General features: G+C 43.0%; 1 protein-coding gene across 7 annotated transcripts in view; it reads left to right on the top strand.

Annotated features, from left to right (window-relative positions):
- ARHGAP22 (Rho GTPase activating protein 22) overlaps positions 1-22,659 on the top strand; it is a 150,821-nt gene that overhangs the window by 111,656 nt on the left and 16,506 nt on the right. For 6 of the 7 annotated variants that reach the window (XR_010432296.1, XM_064662814.1, XM_064662812.1 and 3 more), the window contains 2 exons: positions 15,331-15,538; positions 19,305-19,437. Coding sequence is in view for 6 of the 7 variants with exons in the window: in XM_064662814.1 (XP_064518884.1) it covers positions 15,331-15,538; positions 19,305-19,437 (341 nt within the window). In the remaining variant the exon portion in view is untranslated. Of the gene's footprint in view, positions 1-4,221; positions 9,834-15,330; positions 15,539-19,304; positions 19,438-22,659 lie in introns of those variants that run through there. The other variant, XM_064662817.1, reaches the window with a different exon arrangement.

The following is a 22,659-nucleotide window of genomic DNA, read 5'->3' as shown; positions in this document are numbered from 1 at the left end:
GGGTGATTAAAACTGTTTCCTATGGTCCTTTTTACTTCTGTGACAAATTTTGTTCCAAGTTTACACCACTAAAAGCTTATCTGGAGAGTCCCTCTGTGTCCTACAGTCATGCTGTTCAGCAGCTGCTCTTTCATGTGAAGTGCTTGTAGCAGTGCTGTAGTGCTAAATGCAAAGGGTTTGTGGCCATAGGCTTGGGTGAGAATGACCTTGCTAGTGTCTTCCAAAGGTGGATGCATTTGGTGTAGTTGGGGGAGAGAGGAGGTCATTCCTAGCTCTGTACATGTAGGGTACTGTACTTATAGTCTGAAGAGGTACAGCCACTAAAAGGAAATCCCTTTTCTTCTACGCACCTCTCAGTTGACATGCCTTCCTTATTTTTGTTTCCATCAGCTGTAGAGCAGAATGTGTCTAGGACTGAATTTTTGGCCATGAGATACAAAGCCTGGGCTTTTTGGTGCCTGAGTTGAAAGCCAAGTGGCATAACTCTATCACAGCTCAGCACACAGCCAAAATCCATGGGGACAGAATAATTTTCTGTTAATCTTGATTTGTGTTTGTGTTTGTTTTCTTCTGTTTACATATTCTGTCTTGCCGTGAGCAGTTCCTTGCTCCTCTGCCAGAAATACACGTCTCAGCCGCTTTCTTTCTCCATTACTTTATCCTAATTTCTCCTCCTCCTCATCCCAAGCTTTCATCAGTTACTTGTGATGCAGGGGAGGTGAAGTAGTTGGAAGGGATGTGTTTCCCTTAGGCAAGCATGGAGAGCTTTACCCTGTGACAAAGGAATTGCGTTGCAAGAACTTCAGGAAGTTTCTCTGCTCAGGAGGAATAGTCAGCTTTTAACTGGTGGGGTCTGAGGAACTGTCCACTGAGGAAGCCACTCTACTATCGTTAATTCCAGACATCTTTCCCATATAGATAAACCATGATGTGTGGATTCTTTCTTCTTCTGCCAGCAAACAGCGCAGAAAATGTTTTGGGGTTTTTTTTTTTGGCAACCAGGGGAGAGCTACAAACTAGGGTACAAGTCTCTGAGGTGTAATTTAGTTCCTGGGTCAATGTCCCTATGAGTAAATGGAAGACTAGACCTACATAGGCCTAATTAGGAATCCTGCTTTGGATGAGTAAATGTCTTTCAGATAACACCTGCATGAGAGCAAACATGATCTGTTGTGAAGGGTCAGGTTTTGTATTAGATGCATGTCCCCCTGGATGCCAGACTGTTTAGAAGCTAGGATTAAGTTTTCGGAGTCTTGAGTTTAATTTTTCCACCTGCAAGATGGGAATTTTCCAGTAAGAGCATCAAAAGTATAAAGCCATATCAGTGAATTTAAGATGCTAAGATACCACAGTAATGAAGAGCAGGGAGGTGGCTTCTGTTATTTCCCCATTGTGAAGACAGAAGAGGTTTCTGCTCCCTTTGTTGCTAGCAGGCTACCCCTGACTGACAGTCTCAAGTAGGATTCCTGACTGGGTCAAGAGGTGCCCCTTCACTAGGTGTGAGGGTGGGCTTCCCTTGTGCAGGCTCCCGCAGGTGTGTGGTGTTTGTTGTGCCTGATAGGTGCTGTTATCTCTGCACAGAGATAGCTGGCGCCTGATGCAGCTTATCACTGTTTGCTCTTTGCTGTTGTCTAATGCTGGGAGATGGGCCCAGCCAAGGGAAGAGGAAGACAAAGATGATGGGGGTTATGAGTTCAGATATTTGCCCAGGACTAGGGGATGCATGAATCATCTGTAAGGAGGTGCTGGTTAGCCTTGCCCCAGGCAAAGGTATCACAAGCAGATGGTACACTTTTGGATATAGAAACTGAGATACAGCATGTAACTAAAGTGAGTTGGGAGCGGATTTTGCTGCTGCAACTGTTTACAACAAAGAAAGTTTTAAGATCTAAGATCTGATAAAGTTCTTTTTTTAAATTTATCTCTGTCAGATACATCTGGGTCTTCTATTAATGCTTTATGACCAGAATATTTTACTGTCATATTCTACTGCCTTGAGGCAGGGAAAGGCGATTGTCCTCATTTTCTGTAAAGGAAGAATCTGAAGTATTGAGCAATCAGCTAACTTGCCTGAGGTGACAATGACTGTCTGTAAAAGAGCCACTCTGAATGCAGATAGAAAAATTGTCTGGAACTCTGGACCTTGACCTTCTCAGAGATATGTTTGGAAGAATCCCATGGGATGTGGTCCTGGAGAGAGGAGGGGGCCAGGAGACCATGTTGATTTTTAAGGATTACTTCCTTCAAGCTCGAACAGCACTCCTCCTTGTGCAGGTAACTAAGCAAAGGTGGCATGGATGAATAAGGAGCTCCTGACAGAGCTCATTACCTACAAAGGAAGCACAGAAGTGGAAGCAGGGACCGGTGACCTAAGAGGGGAAATACAGAGAAACTGAGCATGCAGGAACAGACTTAGGAAAAGGACGCCTGTAGTTAAATTTGGTTAGGGATGTGAAGGGTAACACTGGGGCCAGTACTGTTTAACAGCTTTGTTAATGACCTGGAAAATGGGACAGAGTACACTCTCAAGTAAGCTTGCAGATGATATTGGGAAGAATGATTGGTGTATCAGATGATTGTGTCATCATTTAGAGGGGTCTCAGCAGGCTGAAGAAATTAGTGAACAGGAACTCCATGAGGTTCAACAGAGAGTAATGCAAAGTCCTGCACCTGAGGTTGATGAATAAACATAGTCAACAGTGTATGTTGGGAGCTGACTGACTGGAAAGCATCTTTACAGAGAAGCACCTGAGATGCTCTTGGACAAGTTGAACATGAGCCAGCAATGCACCCTTGTGGCCAACAGGTTCCTGGGCTGCATTAGGAAGAGCATTGCCCGCAGGTTCAGGGAGGTAAGCCTTCCCCTCAGCGCTGGTAAGACCACATCTGGAGTTCTTTGTCCAGTTCTGGTGTCCCTGGACAAGAACATGGGCTTGTAGGAGTGAGTCAAGTGAAAGACCACTCAAATGATTAAAGGATTGTGGCAAGTAAAATACTAAGAGAAGCTGAGGAGGCTGGGATTGTTTAACCTGAAGAAGAGAAGGTGCAGAATGGTTCCTATCAGTGTGTATAAATATTTGATGAAAGGGTCTAAAACTAAAAGCAAAAGTGAAGCGTGTCAAGGGCAAAAGGTGTTCCTTACTGACTTTGGAAGATCTTACCTTTAGAAGTCACATCCTGCTCCCCTGCTCCTTGCATGTATTTCACCTTTAAAGCTGCTGGGTCAAAGCTTTCAGTGCCATTCAGTATTAGAGCCTAAGCTGGTCTGGCTTCTGAGTGGAGACCATGCAGTAGCCTGGTCAACACAGAGCAAAAATTAATTTTCTTGGAGTACTGTGTCAGGGCTTGACAGGGAGAAAGTCACCTGCTACTGGTTTCAAAAGCCCCAGGCAGCAGCACGAGTTCTGCACTGCAGCACCATCTCCAGCTGTCATTAGCCAGCTTAGTCCCAGTGGCTTCTGAAGGATAATGCAGTTTGGCATCAGGAGAATGAATTTGCAGTGCTTTGTCTGTTACTGTGGGCAGTCTGGGGCACCAAAGAGCAGGCACCCCGAGCTGGGGAATGGCAGGCAGCTTCTTGGTGCCTCTGCTCAACCAGGTAGCAGGTAGAGAAAAACTACAAACAGAAATGACTTTGTAACATTTGCAGGTGAACAGAGTAAAGCTTTTCATGGGATTCGCTTGATGGAACTTCTTTTGGTTGGGAAATGCTGATTTGATAAAATGAAACATCATATGGGTATGTTTTCATTTGAATGAAACTTGTGCTAGGAAAGGTTTTTTGAGCTCAGGGTAGAATTTTTAATACAAGCTCTGCCCTGAATTGGTCTTGTATTCCAGAGGTTGTATAAGCAATTAAGATGTAAAATGTATCCATCTGAATCCATTTCCTCAAAAAAATTACTTTGGAAATGTTCTTGGAAAAGAGAAAATTGCAGGAAGGGCTGATGGATAAAATGACACATCTAAGGAGAATTTGAACAGTGCACAGTGACGAGGTCTGAACCAAAAAAAATTGAATTTCCTGTAGAGCACAATTGAAATGTGAAATTCATTGTCACAATAAAAATAACATATGGATTAAAAATAAAATTATTTGTGTTCATAGAAGATAAGTCTACCTGGGCAATCGAAGAAAGATTTCTGGAGGCAGTCATTAACTTCATATGCCTTGTGTTGTGAGGAGCAGTTCAGCTTTAGATAAAATATGATGAGGCTTGTGTTTGCTTCAATAATGGATTGCTTTCCTCTTCTCTTCAGCCATGGAGAGGTGACAGTGCATTTGTCACGTTGTTGGTGCCTACTGCCTGTAGCACTTGGTCTGACCAACACCACCCCCTACACTGGTGGTTTCTCAGTGAGACCACTCCTGTAATCATTAGATTTGTGCTTCATGTCCGAAAGCTGACAGTCCTTAAAACACTGATGGTTCTCACTGCACATCCTGACTGTGTATTAATGGGACAAACATGTTATTGTGGTGTTTCTCAGCTTGCAGGCAAGTATTTTAATTTCTGTGTATTAGTCCTTTGATGAATGTTATGAGGATATGTGATTACTGAATGGTAACCTGCTCCTTGCAAGTTGCAATTTTAACCATTTAGGAGACAAGAACAAATAAATCCACCCTGTCTCTCTTTTCCTATTTTCTTTCTAATGTTATTCTTCTACCCTCCACAGTTGCTCCTTTTTTTTTCCTCTTTCATCATCATGTAATTGGACTTGCAATTTCCCCTTCATGCCTTCTGAGTTGCAGGTGAGAGAAGGGAACATTCAGCTGTTTACCTCGTCTAGAAGTGTTCTTTATAGCCTAGCAAATTTAGTGAAATATTTATCCACTTTACAAATTGAAACTAAATGACATCGCTTCCCCAAGCAGAGCCAGTCAAGTTCAGCTGTTGCTGGAACTGAGATGATGTTATTGCTTGGGTGGTGAAGCTGTAAGTTAAGTTGTGCTTTTTATTGATTGAGGATTTAAGTTGGTCGGTGGAGGATAAAGAAAAATATATGGGAATTAGGTAACAGATTTTCACCACTGGTTGAGTTTGAGGATACAAAAAAGTGAAACCATACACAATTTACCTGGCAGTGAGTTTTACAATTGCAAGTTAGAGACTGACAGAGGTATTTCTGATGAAGTTTGAGCTGGATAATCATCTGGTGTGTTCAGTGTTGATCCTGTCTGCATCTCAGTGACTGACTGTGCTTGCGTTTTCAACCTTGGGATATGGGAAGTCTTGGGATGTGCAAAAGCTGCCAGACATAAACCTGTTTGGTTTTCTGAATGGGTAAAAGTGCCTGGTGTGCTAAATTTTGGTTGTGAGTCTAGATCACAGGCCCTGCCAGGTTTCTAGATGGCCAGAAATCCAGGTAAATAATTTCTTTCTGTACTAGAGATGAGGATCAGCAACAGATTTCAGACTCCATGATCCTTGCATTTGAACCCACAGCTGGAATTCTCATCTATCTCTGGTGATGAGACACTGGTGGCAAAAATTATACTATGTCATAACTATTTTTTAACTTACTTATACCCAGAATTTTTGTAAAGTTTTCTGTGCATTGGGGGCATCAACATGCAGCACACTTCAAAGAGATGATCTGCTGGTCAGGTGCTTTCTACAGACATAGCTTATGAAAATGGTATGCTCTTTTTTAAACATAGAGAGACATATGCAAGAGTCAGTAAACAAAAAGGTTTTGTAAAATATGATCTTAGGTTGTGGGAAGAAAGAAGTTTTCCAGGGCACGTTTGTCCAGATCACTGCTTGCTAAAAGGCATTTTTTTGTTGCTCTTGATGTTTTGTTCTCTAAATACTCTTGCCTTTGTTTAGAGAGAAACAGAGCAATAAACACAGGGCTCTGGATTCAGAATCCGTGGTTAAGTGATGTTTAGGTTTGTTTATCATCTTTTCTCATTGAGCACACAGTTAAAATCTCAATTTTAGAGCATAAACTGGTCAGAGTCCATGGCAGGGTAATTTACTGTGCTCCTTAGACAGTTCCTTTTCTGACATATTTTGGAGAGCTGGGAAGACACCTCACACAGGTTAGGCAGAATCTGCTGTCATGGAAGGGTGAGTATAGCTATTTGCTAATCTTTAACCCAGAGTGAACTGTTTTATCAGTCAGTAAGCAGAAGGCTGTTTATTCTCAGAAGATTTAATTTCACCAGTAAAGGTGGAGACCCCAGCAGGTGAGGGGGGTGGGGTCATAATTTTTTTTGGAGAAGGTTCTGACCAAAGAGTCTGGGGAGGGAGGAAAGTGGAAGGGAAATTTTCTGTACAGAGGACATACTGCTAAAGTCTTTCCAGCTGAGTTCAGCTTTGGGACTGATGATCTGGAGCCAATTCACTGCCAGCTTTCAGCAGATATAAGATGTTCAAGTGCCTGTGCTTACCTGGATTAAAAAATGAGCCTGTATAAGGCTCAACCTTCTTGAAAATAAGGGAACTTCAGCTCTGGTTCTAACTTTGATACTAGGCCCTTTCTGTACAAATAGAGCAATTTCCTAGCTCTGAACTCCCTCAGATCCGCTTGAGTATATTAGCTAATACGCTAAGCCTGTATCTAAAAATACCCACACCCTATGGGCACTTGCTAGAGCTGTAGAAGCCAACAAGTTTGCTCACAATCAGAGACGAGGAGGAATATTTTATGAGTTCATGCAGGTTCACCAATCCTGTCTGTTGCAACCAGATTCAAGACTGAATTTCACCTGAGTTAGATGCCAAGCCTAAAACATGCTTGGATTTTCAGAGGTTGTGTGAGCTGTAGTGAACTTCCCAGCCAGTCTTGAGGCTTGTAGTGACATATATAGGCAGGATGCTTTCTCTATGTTCCAGTACCTGCAACAGAGTAACTGCAGTGGTGCTAGGTCATGAGAGCATTGCTAGGATTCTGTCCCTACAATGACACTGGGAAAGAAAATGCCTCCAGTTTCCCAGCAGCAAGTTCATGTGAGATTCACTGTCTAATAAACCTAAGTTCTTCTTTAGAAAATAAGATCTGCCAAGTGGTAAACTTTTCTACAGTTAAAAAACTTCATACAAGTGGGGAAAGAGGGAGTTCAATCTCCATTACCCCTTTTCTCCTTGGCACATGTGTGTGAGGAGATCTCCAGGTGAAAACTACCAGATGGTAGTTTATATGCAATGTGGACAACTCTTTGGATTTTATTGCAATTCTTGCAGTGTCAAGTATACTTTTGGAGTCTTCAGCCCCTGCAATCCAGTGATTATGTGTGAGTCTTGGATTTCATTGTTGAAAATGGGGTTAACAGAGAAAGCAGGATCCAAGTATGACCTGGAAATCCAACAAGAAGAAAAAATTTATATTTATATCTATATCTATATTGTGTTTATTCCAGTCTCATCATATTCTATAGACTAAGTCACAAATTTTTAACACATTTTTAAAGGGACTGAGGGTTGTTTCATGTAAGAAGATAAGTGGTAACTGGAGAGTGTAGCACAATGTTGCTGTCACAGGACACCTATAGCTGCACAGTTACCTTGTGCAGGGAACAAATTGAGGCAGCTGCCATTTTCTGCTTTAGTTATGATGCTTATGTGAGCAAGCGTGTGCTCCAGCTTTTTTCTCTCACCAGAGATCTGTGTTTGCTGTTTGGAAAACTCAGAAATCTGAGCTTGCATCAGTTTCATCATCTTTCTTACAACTCATAGCATTATAGGCTCTGGAGAAGTCTAATCATGCTTTGAGTCATGCTGTGTCCTTGGCCACAGAGACGCTGTGAATTTCACAGGTTAATTATACTTTGGATATAACAACATCCACGTTAAACAGCACGACTTTCTATTTCATTGGATACCTCCTTGTTTCTGTGTTTTGAGAGATGGGAAACAGAAATGGAGCAGTGAATGGAAGAATAAAAGTCTGCATTTGCTATCTCCTGGGCTCCTATCCCAAACACTGAGTCTTAGGCGCTATAATGTTATTAACAGATGGGACACATTTTGAGATATTATTCCAGGGAATAGTGCCAAAAATCCTGGTGGTGTCTCTGCCATTTAGAAGAGTTAGCACTGTAGGCAGGCTCTCCCTAACCTGCAGCTTTCTGTGTTCACAACAAGGGAAGAGAGGATAATTAAAGGGTGAGGAATACCCAGGATCTCATCTGTACCTTTTGTTTAAGGATTTCCATCACTTTCCAAATATTCTGTAGTGTGCTTTAAATAGTGTCTAGTGTATTGTCTGAGCTTCTGAGTCTAGGTGTGCAATGCCATGCTACTCAGGGTATACCTTGAATAGCTGAGGAATGCCTTACTACCTTGCCAATCATAGAATATTTTGAGTTGGAAGGGATCCACTAGTATCATCCAAATCTAAGTTCTGGCGCTGCGCAGGACAGCCCCAAGAATCATACCATTTTCAAGAACTGGAGCTTTTGATCCTGGTACTGCCTTCACCTGTAGTGAGGGGTACTCTTTTCTTCAGGAGCTTTTTGGTCAGAACAGAGAATGTAGAGAAGTTTGTTGTGGAACAACACTGTCTCACTGACTGGAATCTCAAGGGTTGACTACTGGGTCAGTGTCTTCTTTGACACGTGTGTTCAAGCCGGGCCACAGTGTAGCTAAGAAAGTGCTGGACCACTAAGTTCAGATGAATGTGCTCTATACAGTGACCACAGACATATTTTAATAGTTGAAGCAGATGAGCAGCTGTGGACAGGGATAACTTTGTTGTTTTTTTTGTTTTTTCCCTGCAGAGGGAGAAGTAGTTAGCTAAACTTGATAAAATTACCCAGAAGCTTCGTGAAAAAGGTTTTGGGTAGTGGCTGTTGCAGATTTGTAGTCACATGAGTGCATTTTGTGAATGGGATGGGGAGCTGACCTCTGTATAACTGCACGGGGCATTGTGTGATAAGCCTTTTTCTTAACTACAGGCTTCTTTCTCTGAGAGGAGGAGCTGAGAGGGGTGAATATTTTCCTGCAAGCAAAGTGACTGGGTACTGGTTCACATATAAGGAGCTTTTAGTTCATTCCCATACCAGTTATTTAGCTGAGATATTAATTGTCAGGCAATTTCTCTGTAAAAAGCTAAAACAGAGGCTATAAGTACCAAAAAACCTGCACAGGTCAAGGACTGTAGCTTTTCCTAAGCTTTGTAAAACTTTCTAACATGTCCCGGAGCTGTAGAGGTACTCTTGGAGCATGCTAAGGCTACTCTGGGGAAATGTTCCCCTCCAAAATGAGGTTTCTGGTTCTGGTGCTTTGCGAGCAGATCAGGGGCCAGACCAGGGCACCAGGTTGCCTGCAGCACAGCTAATATTGCCTGTATCAGGAAGGGATCCAGAGTGTGGCATGCAGACGGCAACTGTTGCTCAGCTTTTCCAGCTATCTAGAATAGATCTGACAAGCAATTAGAGCATGAATATATTACAGAGCCGATGGGGGATGCCTTTGTTAAAACTTGTGACCCATACTTAGCTGCTGTTTACATTGGCGGCCGCTTCGAGGGTGGGCAAGACCCTACCTGCCTGTCTTTCTCCTCTCTCCTTCTCTGTGCGGAACGAGCCGGGGAGCTCTGCATCTCATTGGATATTTCAAATGCTTTCTGCACAAGTCATAATTAATGCCGAGTTGTGGAGCTAAGACCAGATGTGCTGCCGAGATTATCTCCCAGGGCAGATCGGCTGCTCTCCGCTCTGAAGCGCTGGGTGAATGGAAAGCTGCCAGTGCTGGGACCCAGAATGTGTCTGATGCCTGAAGTCAGGACTTTCTTTCTCTGCCGCTCCTGCTGTCTGACACTGCCTGGTTTCTGCTTGAAGCTCAGCGCCTGTCATGTAGCAGAGAGCTGCACAAGAACGAGAGGTATGAGATGATTTTCCAGACTTTAGATTTGTTATGGTTTTCCTTCTAGAGGAAAAGCAGATATTTGAGTTTAGCCTTAGACAGCAACTAAGAATCTAAAATAGGAGCTGACTTAACAAAGGGGGAGAGAGTGGGAAGGACAGAGTCATTGTCCCATGGCCAAAAATACTAGTGGAGACCAAGCTAGCATTTGAAGATAGTTCTGGGGAGGAGTGTTTCTCTTTGCTTTTAGATAGAATATTTAAATGGATGTATGTGATTGAGAACAATCAGCTCCTAGTATATGGAAACTAGTCCTTGTGTGGAGTGTCAGAAGACACACAGTTCTACCACAGACCCATTTTTGTGACCATGAGCAAGTTATTTCATAATTTTTTCTTGATTCTTAATTATCTGTTGCTTCCTTTCTTTTCCCTCATTCTTGAATTCTTTGGCTGACTAGAATGCTTAGTTTTTCAGGACTATCTTTTTCTTAGGTACATATGGCTCCTTCCATGCAATTCTTTTTTCTGTTGCTGCTGCAGTAATTCACATAGTGTGTGCTTGGGTGGGCTAGGGGAGGGGAAACAAGTTATAGGTTTGTGTGTGTTTTGTGCTGTAGAAGCAAATGCATTTCTGAATATCTGCCCGTGATTTTTTCTCAGTGCTTTCATGTGTGAGAGGGACAGATAAATGGGAAACTAAGAATGAAAGTGGGAAGGTAAAAGCAGGCACTTACCTGTGCAGGTGAGCACGTACACAATCTTTATATCCGTAAACTGCCTGTCTGTGAGGCACCACATGCGTGCGCGGGTGTATGTTCTGTTGTACAGCAGCATCCAGGTGTAAGCCTGATTATCTTCCCACACATCTTTTAACGTGTGTGTAATAAGCTGTACATACAGCTGACGTAGGTGTGTCTGGACTTTTCCCCCTTTAAGCACATACGGAGTCCTCAGTCCTCCCCATGAAAAAAATCTACTCAAAACCTGACTTTATCTCTGTCTTTAGTTTATTTTGGTTGAAATCAGAGCTCTGAAGAGGAAAAATGTAGCAGAGAGCATATATTTTCCTGCCCACTGCATGTCTGGACAGCATAGCTGAATGTATAGGCTTTGTATGCCTGGAGCTGGTGGGTGAGCTATTCAGGCCAGGACAGAAAGCCTGTCTGTGTCTTAGTCAGTACATCATTCCTGGCTCGCTTTTTCCACAAAGAGTCACCTAAATCTTTAAAGAACAGAGGCAGCTTGTTGGAGTGGAGGAAAGAAATTCTGTAGCTCTGCTAGCCCATTTTTTTTTGTATCTCTTGAATCTTTCTGAGATTAAGGATGTGGTTCCAGGCATGCTGGAGTTTTTTTCTGCTTTGAAACCAAACAAAAGGGCCTAACTATAGATAAGGGTATGACAAGGAAAGTTAACCCTTAGGTTGCTAGCAATCTTTTGGCTTTATTTCCAGCCTAATTCTGTCTGGAGTGTGACTGGATGGCACTGGCTCCCCTTCTTCTGAATGAAGAAAAAGACTTTAATGTCTTCCAGCGGGATCATCAAATGGAGTGAAGCGCTGCCAAGTTCAGTCTCAGCTGCAGGCCCCAGTGATTAAAAACAGGCCTGTGCCTCGAGGAACCAGCAGATGAGGCTGTGTGTGACTGGCTCCACATTAGCTTTTCCTTGCAAGGCAGGGCAGTCCCTGTCCGACCCGGAGATGCTGTCATAACCTGGTAGTTTCACGGACATTTTAGTACATAGTTTGACAAGCTCTTCTGAGACCTGACTGAGGTGAGACGAACACTACAGGGCTAGCAGGACACCGCTTCCTCAGTGTGCCCTGTTTAGCCCTGGGAGGCTGAAGTAGGCACATCTGTTACATCTGTTAGCAGTGTGGTTGTGAGAGCCCTGGTGATAATTCTCCTGAGGGGCAGGCTTCATCAAGGTCCCCCAGCAGATGCCCACATGAAAGATTTCTGCAAGCCTGGAACTGTCAGCATCTCCAGCTTGCCTTTGGCAGTCCCTTTCCAGCCCCACTCCAAAGATAGCTCTTAGCTTCCTCTTTTATGAACCTTAGCACCACTTTCCCTTTCTAAGCCATGGACAAGTTCTGCAGCCACTGCACAGATGAACAATTTCTCCAAGACCAACTTTCCAGTCCCACTCTTGCTGCAGCTCTGTGCTTTTTCTCTCTAAACACCAACCATAATGCTCTTACTGCCAAAAGACTTGGCCTGAGAACAGTCTTTCTTCTGAGCAGTATCTGTGGTGGTCCTTGTCTGTGGCTCAGCAAAAAAAAGTAGGATAAAGAAAAAACAGAGATGCAGTGTAACTGGAAAAATGTAACAGAGGAAAAGTTGCAGTTAGCAACCGACTTAGCTTGGGTGAAATATTTGGTCTGTGCAATGCTTGGTGATCTTCTCTAGTGCTTTCCTGGAAAAATTAGGATTCAAGGTAAAGAAAATGCATGGATCTGCAATTGGGGTTGAGCTGGAGTGGGGCTGCCAAACCGAGGTGGGAGGCACCTAAGAGAGCTGGGCTGGGAGAAGTCTTTCAGCCTGGCAATGGCTTCAGAGTCATCTTCCCACAAAAAATGACCTGTGCGGATTGTGTGATCCCACTTGCACAGCCCTTCAGCCCCCACTGTCACACAAGAAGAAACCCACACTTGTGCCAATTCCTTTCACTCATCATGTGATAGATAGGTCAACTTCATCCTCAGTCGTGTCAGTTTTGGTCTCATGCCTGGTTTTTTTTTTGTTACCTATTTGAAATGGTCTGGAGGGAGGTGGAGCAGTATTGCAGTGTAAGAGTATTTCAGTGCCTTTGTTTCCTCCAAAGATCGTTGTTTTTATCCAGGAGAAAAAGGTGTTACTGACCTCAATGTGCGAGAAGGGGGAAAGATGGGATCCCCAACATCTGGATGTGCAGCAGACAGTAATGGTGATGCTGTGCTTGTGAAGCGTCCACCTGCTGCTCCATCTGAGTCTCAAAGCAGGTCCCCTTTCTATCTCTGTTTCATTGGCATCACGTTCCTTAATCTCTGTGTCAGTGGTCTCTGTTTGACTGTAGTCCACTTGTTATTCGGAAGTCACTCACAGGTTGATTGTACCTACAGAAAGCTACAGCTGTTGTGCTCCAAGTTGAAGGCAAGGACTTATGTTGCCTGAAATGTATTAGAGCATGTTGCTGACCACAGACCAGCCAAGGCTCGGGAAAAGTAGACAAAGCCTCAGTGGAGATTATGCCTGCAGTTGTTCTGTGTGTGCTCGCTTACGTGTGTGTCTGACACTGCCTTTGTCCTTGATCTGAGTTAAGTCTAGAACACCAGAACGTGAGCTTTTAGAAAAACATTATATATATTTTATGCCTGGGGAATGCAGAGCATTTACTTCTTTCCCACACTCTTCTCTAAACAGACACATTAGAAAACAGGGCTGTGATTCAACAAGTAGAGATCTGAGAAAGTAGGGCTGCTATTGCCCTGCTGCTGTCTACCACGGGCTGACCTCCCTGAACCTATATGTCTTGCATCTAGAAGAGTGAACAACATGTATCATTTAAAGGAAATGGATATGCCCCATCATGACAGCAGGGATTATGTGATGAGATTACCAAGCAACCTGTGCAAAAGCAGAAAGACATTCCCTATCCTAGAACGTAACTTCAGAGACACCCAACTCAGTGAAAATTCAAACAGATTAGAAATGAGAACTAGTAAAACCTTTACTCTGCAATAAATCCAGTATATACAGTGATAAAGATAAGTCGCTCCCATGCTCCGGGGCATGCCCTCCTGCCAGGATGAGGGAATTTCCTTTGAGACTTTTCATGGCCCTTCGGCTTTGATACTGTAATGCAGTTGTGTAGGCTGTGGTGTAAGGAAGGTTTCTGTCTTCTAATGTATAACAAACAGGCAGGGAAAGGAAATTGGAATTCAGGATCCTTCTTGAAGCTTTCATTCTGGGAGTTGAAACTGATAACAAAAGGTTTGTTTCACTGAGGATTCAGCAGGGTTGGACTGAAAATAGAAAGCAGGTATGGTTTGACATGGTATCTCCTATGAAGAACAGTGAACAGGCATTAGGAAGCTTCCTGCCAGAAGTTAACAGCCTCTCATGAATATAGCACTAAAGTAAAAATGGAACACGTGGTCACTAGCGGGAAGGTAAGTAGAGCCTTAAGAAATGACCAAATTCCCTGGCCTGGTATAAGCACATAAGTGCAGCCATTAAACACTGCATCTGGCTATTGGTTGTGGAACAGTGTAAGTCCAACATTGCACGCTGCTTTTTTTTTTTTTTTAGAGCTGCAGGTTTAACTACTGAATGAACAATCTGAAGATCTTGATATCTGTAGAAAGCTTCCTCTTGCTTTGAGAAATCTTTAAATAGAATTTCCTATCTGCTATGGTCTCTTGTCATCTGAAATTCAGTAAATTCTGGGATTCCCTCACTTACTGAATTTTTATGACCAAAACGTGATTAACTTGGATGCTGTCCTCCATGACTCCACCACACACTGTGGAGTGTTAGAATTAGAATTTCAGAACACAACTCAGTGGCTGTCCTTTTACATGGAGCAGTTTCCTAGTGGCAGGAATTGAACTAAGGCCTCTGGCTCTTACAGCCTGAGCCCCTTGTTGTCAAAAGATCTGGTGCCAGTAGTGGCATTCAGCAGCTGGTGTTGGCCAGGAACTTCATGTTCCCCAAAGAAAGAGACAATGCTTCATACCTGATGATGTGTGTCTACAGTAGATCTGACTTAAGAATTAACCTAGGCCGGTCTCGTTTTAGGGTATCTGGTGCTTTTGATATTTCCAAGCTGCAAGAAATATAGCACACACTTTTTAGTAGAAAGGGCAATGGATTTTGCATGCGTTTTACTGTTATTTGTTTTTTTGGTTTTTTTCTCTTTTTTTTTTTTATTTATTTTCATTCAGCAAGTTTAATTAAAAAAAGATATAGAAAGGGTCTCCCAAGATGGTGGGAGATTCTCACAATAGCCAGTTCTAATGTTGACAGCTGTACTCTGCAGTGTTAGCAATCCCTTCCTAGTGGGGTTGCTGCTTGTAGGGCTGGCTAGCTGCAAACTACTGGCGGGCAGCTGTGTGAGAAGAGCCTAAGAGGAGAGTGCATGCAGAAAGGAAATGAGTCCCATAAAGTCAGTGTAGCCTTTGTTTTGGTCTTCTTAGGACAGAAGATGCAATAAAAGTATAATTACTTAATTCAAACTCAGCACAGATGTGGATTACCATAAGCATAATCTTAAACCCACCTTCCTTGTGTATGAGATATGAACTAGCTTAGGGCAGAGGATAGTTTGAAGCACTCTTAAGAAGAGGAAAAAAAATCATTCATCATATAATTCTTGCTTTTAAAAATAATTTTATTCTTCAGAGTCTGTTAGAAACTGGGCCTTCACAGAGGCTACCCCCTCCACGTGAAAGTTTCCCCCCCTTGTAAGCCCCGAGCGGTAGCTCAAGAGGAGTTTAAGCTGACACCCAGATGTCTTTCTTGCTCTCTGCTGTCAGGGATCTTTGGACAGCGGTTGGAGGACACCGTACAGTACGAGCGGAAGTATGGCCAGCGCTTGGCCCCGCTGCTGGTGGAACAGTGTGTGGATTTTATTCGGGAGCGAGGTCTTACAGAGGAGGGGCTCTTTCGGATGCCTGGACAAGCCAACCTTGTCAAAGATCTGCAGGATTCTTTTGATTGTGGAGAGAAACCCCTTTTTGACAGGTGAGTTGACATCACCAAATTCAGGCTAGTGTATTTCTGACATGTAAAATCTGCCAGGAATGTCCTTGCAGTGGCTATCCTGGCTTACGTGTTCTTTCCACACCACCATTCTCTTTATTTAAAATGCTGATGGAGCTTTCTCGTGCATGGTGTTGGGTGTGGAGGCCTTTACTCAGCTCAGTGCTTGAGCAAAGGGAAAAATGGGCTCATTAATCTATATGGGGCTACTCCAGTGTTTCAGCTTCAGCATGTGTTGAATGAAAAACATTGCTAGATTTGGGTGCAGCATACTGTGCAGTTGGTGGGATTCCCTCATAGAAAGGGGTATGACAGGAGTGAACTAGGTATTTCATTGCTTTCAGATGTTTCATTCTCCCTTGTCACAAACACAGCAGATCTGCCTGGGGCAATACTTCGACTCTTCCTTTGTCACCAGGTTTCAGAATAGTCACCACCATCTCACACATCTTCCCTGTTATGCTCAGCTTAGTATCTGTTCCCACGGGAAATGTCAGACCTGTCTCTGAGCGCTCCATCCCAGGGCAGCCAGGGAAGGGGCAGCTCTCAGCTCTGCTATCTCTATGTTGGCCCTGAGCTCAGGCAGTCAAATGATCAGAAAGGTGAATGCTCTCAGGGCCCTTCCAGTCAAATCCTGTCCATACCCTGTAACTAACATTTCCTCTACTCTGTCACATGTACATGCTGCCCAGAGTGAAGGTCAGCATTGTGCTAACCTTAATAATGCTTTGTGAAATAGGGCTGGACCCTAGCAGAGACCATTCAGGCATATTTGGATCCAAGGCCATTTTGTAGATCTGGCCTGATCCCTGTCTCGCAGATCCATAAGTGAGATCAGATCTGGGATCTTGTCTTGGAGACCTGGCATCATTTCTTGCTGGAACTCACTAGCACCATTTTTCCAGGTGATGCAGGTGGCATCTGATATATTACCAGCACATTAACCTTAGGGGATCACTTCCCTTGGACCTGCAACCGGTTTCAACATTGCCAATAACTTCTCTGCCTGCTATCCAGGAAGAGCTAGAACTCTCCTGCGTGGGCAGAAACAGTATTTGGTCTCATCTTGGGAAGAATATCTTTGGAGTTTATTTGGAACATTCTTCTAATTCTTCCCTTCCCTCAGCTTCCCAGACCACCCATCCTCATTTCTTTGATTCTTAACCACAGACAGTATTTGCTCCCTAAATGGATGTGTCAAACATTGAGAAATATTTTCATGAAAAAATAAGTTTGAAATCATTAAATTGTCTCAATCTTTTCTTAAAAAAAATCTTTGTATTTTTAATTGAATGTCTGGGTGTTCTTGTTCAGAATTAGAATTATCTTAATTGAATGCTTATACACATTCAATTATACTCCTGTGGAACAGGAGTATCTATGGAAGGAGTTAATTAGGAATGACAGTTTCAATTTCATGTTTTACTTTAGTGTTATCTATACTAATTTCATTGCTACAAAGATAAGCCAAGCCTCCACCCAGCATTTTTAAAGCAGAATAGAACCCTAAAGATGATCTTGTTTCAACCCCCTCCCATTGGCAGGGACACCTTTCACTAAAACAAGTTGCTCAGAGCCCATACAGCCTGGCTTTGAACTCTTCCAGGGATGACATCCACAGCTTCTCTGGGCAACCTGTTCCAGTGCCTCACCACCCTCGGCACTGATCTACTTAGCCAGTGCAAATGCCTATGAAAATAAAGGTGCTATCAGCATCTAAGTCTCCCCTTTAACTAGAGATCTCCACAAAGGAATGCCTGCCTTTCAGGTAGTCGATGTGTGATATGATAACTGAATGTTCAGTACAGAATTAAAGGAAGCAAGCCTGGAGTACCTGGCTGGTGTGATAGTTGAGAGTCTCCCAGTTATTGCCTTTTGCTTTTTCCACCATGTCCACTGCAACTTGCAGGCCCAGCTCTCTCTGGTCTTGTATATATATAATCTATCTTATGTATATGTATAGTCACAGATAGCAACAAGGGAGAGGCAGTTACACTCTGGCTAAGTGAAATGTTCCTCCTCCTAGCTAACGTAATTTTCTCTGTGTGTAACTAAAACTATCTAGGTATGGCCTGGGATGCTTAGGCAACAGAAGTGTGAAATCTTTATGCTTCTTTCCAAATCAGGTGTAGTGAAAGGAATATCCTTTCTTATTTCCTAGTTGCAGTCAGCACTTGTAGGTGTCTTTTGTAACTACAGTGATCTTCCAGACAGACAGGGCCTGCCTGCCCCATGGTGGATCAGATCTCTGTGATGACTGATAATTAAAATATTTATTTTTAAAAGGCTTGCTTTTCCAATTTGGGTTTTTAATGCATATGCATGTTCTTATGAAAGGCCAGGTGTTGCTGTTTTGGAAGCACCTACAGCAGTCTGCTCCTATTGCACTTTCATGCCACTGAAAGTTTGGCTGGATTTCACATGGCATCATGGATGAAACAGTTACTGCAGCCAGCAGCCCTGAAGCTGTAGTCTGGGCTCTGCTGCTCAGTGATAGTCATATCCACCATCCATGCCTGAAAGTCTGCACTGAAGAAAAAAAAGAATAATGAATAATGGTACTGATCTCATTTGTAGAATGTTTATAATCAACTGAAGAAAACCACTATGTGAAACTGTGGTATTCTCAAATATGATGGAGCTGTTTAATAGGAATAGCTTTAGCAGGATTAGAAGCAAGTGGTATCTGCTGACAGCTTCCTGTTGTAATTTTTCCAGTTTTGTTTTAGCCGTGTGTTCCAAAAATGCTTAAAAGTGTACTAAGTAGAAGATATTCAGATTTTGGATAGCAGAGAGATTTGAAGTTCCCTTGCCCAATGTTTATGATGTGTTTTTCTCTTCCTTAAAGACCGCCAGAATAATGGTGGGTAGGGAGGAGCTGGTGACAAAACCTGTTTAGACCTCCAACACTCAAAAACCTTTGAGGAGGTCACCTGCAATGATTAACAAAGTTGTAAAACAGGAAACTTGAAATGAGGGAGAGGTATTGCCATACACCAAAAGCTGGATAGCTGGAAAAGGAAGAACAGATGCATCTTCATCATGCTATCTAACACCTCAAACCCAACTTAAAGCAAAGGAGAGAAAAGAGGAAAAAGAAGTTCTGGGGTTGGGAGAGAAAATAAAAGCCGATATCCTATCATAACAGATGTGCTAGGAAATGCCAGATACCCCCAGTCTGGGGGAGGGGATGTGACCCACAAGCCGGGCAGCCATGCCAAATGGCAGTAGAGGACCTGGAGGAAATACAGCTTCCTCCATTTTTTTCCTAACGATTGACTAGGACACTTGGGAGCCTGGGCCCATCACATGTATGTGTGTGCTGGCTGGGGAGAGTATCAGGAAGGATCAGTGGGAGGCTAAGAGCTTATGTTTCATGGAATCAGGAGCTGAGCTCTATTATCAATGCTGTGTGCTCACTGTGCACTTGCCTGGACTGCATTGCTCGCATTCCCGATCCACATTGGCTGAGGAACCGCAGTGCCACCCTACCCGAAGCAGTATCATGGGCATATCCCTTCCACTGCCTGTGTTGCCTCAGGTGCATTTATATCTTGACAAAATGGGAGATTTCCCTTGTTTCCAGGTAGACCCTCCTGTCTAGTACACACATGTGGTGGAAGAGCTTCCTTCCATGTGCCTACTTTGTCCCTGTCCCTAAGAGGGACCTTGATGCACCCCAAGTGAAAGGCATCAAACTTTACAGTAATGCGGGTTTCTAAATTTCCTTCCCTCTTCTCTGTTGCAGCAACACAGATGTTCACACTGTGGCGTCCCTCCTGAAGCTTTACCTTCGAGAGCTGCCAGAGCCTGTCATCCCCTTTGCCAAATATGAAGACTTTCTTTCTTGTGGACAGCTACTCTCAAAAGATGAAGGAGAGGTCAGTGATCCTTCTAATCTGTCTCCTTCTACATCAGAGGTTGTTCCCCAGATCAGTGTAGTATAATTTTTTTTCTCATCATTCTTCAATCTTGATTTAAATCAGTGAAGTCCCTGGGAACCTTCCTCTGAATTTTCCTGAAGCCGTGAATTAGGTGCTATTGTCACAGGCTATTGCTTGAAGCAGGAGCTTTTTTTGAAGTCAGTCTTGTAGCCTGGTGCTTCTTTTTTCTAAACAAAGCTGTTCTGTAGCATAATCAGCAAGAGATGCAAGGTAGGAAGGAGGTATGGGTTCCTTTCCCAGCCTTGCTGTTAACTCATTAGCAGTCTGTATAAAGTCACTCCCTTTTCCTGTGTTTTCCATTTTAAATATCAGAACAACATATTCTGCTTCCCAAAGTTTTTGGTGGATGAGACAGCGATCAGTGCAATGGCCTTTGTATTTCTTAGAGGAAAGGCACTACAAAAGAGCAGACTGTGCTATTATCCCCAAATGGGGGGGGGAAATAATACTATGAATACTTTGCCAGAACCTTCTTATGATATTCTTCTCTTTGGTTTCCAGGCAAGGGAAGGGGCTGACAAAAATCATCAAGTCTGTGGCAATCATGGAAATTTTGATTCACTGCTTGAGAGGAGCAGGATAATTTACAATATGATTGATTGATTGGTTTCATCCATATTGTTCTTCTTACCTTAGTCCTTTGCTGTCTGCAGAGGCACGTTGGATCTGGTCTGATGCGGTGGAACTGTGCCACTTTCTAAAACAGCAATTTAAAGAAGCTGTAAGGGCTGTTACTGGTGTCTTTGCTGAAGAGGCAAAGGCCTGAGGGCTTGTAAGCTGCAGTCCACAGTTCTGTTTTCTGTGTGTGGTCTCAAGAGCATGCTCATCTTTGTCTTTGGTGGGATTCTGTTCTTCACTGCGAGCCTGGAGTTCACCTTCAGTTCAAGTGGCAGAAGGATCTGGGGAGATTGTCCTTCATGATGCCCATATGAAGAAGCTTGTTTGCGTGCCTCAAATGTAGCATATGTGGTAATATAAGATTTTATGGTTAAAAGGCAAGTTTACTGCTCTCAACACTCAAATGATGTAACCTCCAATCAGCTCCAAGAAAGCAAATTTCTGTGCATGTCACAGTATATTACCACAGGTGAATATGCATTTGCATCCTGGACACAGCCACATCAGTGTGTCAGTGCACTAGTGTTGTCTTTTCATAGGTAGAGGTATGTGTCTACTAGCTCCAAAACTTGCTCATTTTCTGCCTTACCCTCAGTGAACTCAGGCATCTCTGCAGGGTGCTGTGTTACAGACCACACAGCAGTTATTTCACAAGAAACAGCAGTACTTCTGAGGCGGTGGAGCTGGTTTCATTTTGGTCATAAGATGTGCAGACTGAGAATTTTTGGATCCATTAAGCACTGTTGCACAAGAGTAGAGACACTGCCAAATTGGGCAAACATAATTGTATATCACTGCTCAGCTTATTAACTACGTTGTTTGCCTGATTTTGCCTGCACAGGCTGCAGCAGATTGGGAAGCAACATCTGTGTTGCTTCTGTGGGAGCAAGGTCAGACTCAATGACTTGTAGTGCAGAATTCTCTTTGGATGAGAAAGGTGATGGGGAGCACAAGATAGACAAAATGAAAGCTTACAAAATACAGCACTGGTCCTAGCACAGAGTTGTTTTGTTAAGCTGCTGTTGTAAACATAAGCAATTTTATTTTTCAACAAAATCTGGAACCTTAGCAAGGACTGTTTACTTTTTCAGAAAGGAAGGTGGAGTGCCCACACCAAGGGTGGAGATGCTGTACGTGCACAGTAGCATGTGGAGCAGAATGTAGCACAAAGTCATACCTAGCCTGTGGGGCCTGACTCGCCACCTCCCACATGGAAAATCCCCCTGCCTAGAAACTGCGGTTTCATTGAAACCATAATTTGTAACACATAATGATAAGCAGGGAATTTAAAAATCAAAACATATTTATTAAAGAATAAAACATTATTTAAAACAATTATCTCCATTGTTGTCACTGTTAGAACAGCATGGTGTTTAGTTTGAAGTACTATTTTGTTTTCATTTTTTACTTGGAACTTGAAATATCAGTTTCTTTATTTTACACGCCCACTCTCCCCCCTCACCCAATAAAACCAGAATTGCTCAAGGCAAATTAGCCATTCGAATAAAACTTTTGGCACCTTGTGCTGCTACATTGTGATTGTGGATAGAAATTGCTATGATTTTAGCTTGGCCTAACTCCAGCACTGCGCTAAGCTTTCCATTTTTCATTCAAATTGCTTTTCATCTCTTCTTTCTGTATCCAACTCATCTCTGGTATTCAAATGCAAACAGAAACGTAACAGAGACCTTAGATTGTGCTGAGGTCTCCAGGTATCTCAGCAGGACTGCAGCATTAAAAAAGATTTGATTCTGATCCTGACTGATTTGGAGAAGGGATCAAAAATTAAAAACAATTTTAGAGAAAGAGAGATCTTCAAATTTCCAAAAACTCATTTGAGTCTGAGCTGACTTGACATGGTAATATTCAGCCTTCACTGCTACCTGTACTGTAGAGTTGCACAGCAGTTCAGTGGATTGAACACATGGCTTTGAGTTTTTAAAGAGGGATCTGAATTTGGACGAGCATCTAAAGTGTTACTAGTTTTCCAGCCAAATTAGAAGCTCCAAATTGGTGCTGATCTGTTACACACAGTGCAAAACCCTTGGGTTTGGGATAATTCGTTGGAAAGCAGCATTTTCAAGGAGGTAAGAGTTATCACTGCAAAATCCCACGATGAATAACAGTGCAGTGCTTGTGTTGCTTGCTGGGCTGCAGCCATAGCATAGTCAGTGCTATTTGTTAATTCAGCGGTTTCGAGCTTGTGTTTTCCTTTACACTTTCTCTGTGGTGTTACCAGGCTCAGCCTTCTGCCCTCTTGCAGTTCAAGTGGTTGGTGGGTACAAATCTGTGGCACAGCTTATAAATGCTGCAGTAGGAGAGAAAGCTTTTTTTAACCTGGCAGGTGTTTCTACCTTGATAAATATGAAGATACTTTCTGTATAATACCATGTTTGAGATTCCTTGTGACAGAGCATGAATGATAAATTTTTAGAAGCTTTTCTTCTTTCAGGTAGCATCTTGTATCTTTAGGTCATGTTCCCTGCTGTTCACAGCTGCCTGAAGTTTTCTTTCTAAAGCCTCCTCTTGCTTCCAGTGGAG

The sequence above is a fragment of the Pseudopipra pipra genome, chromosome 8, assembly GCF_036250125.1.
Source record: "Pseudopipra pipra isolate bDixPip1 chromosome 8, bDixPip1.hap1, whole genome shotgun sequence".
NCBI lineage: Eukaryota > Metazoa > Chordata > Aves > Passeriformes > Pipridae > Pseudopipra > Pseudopipra pipra.
Note: the sequence above shows the minus strand (reverse complement) of the source record. Positions and strands in the feature narration are given on the sequence as shown.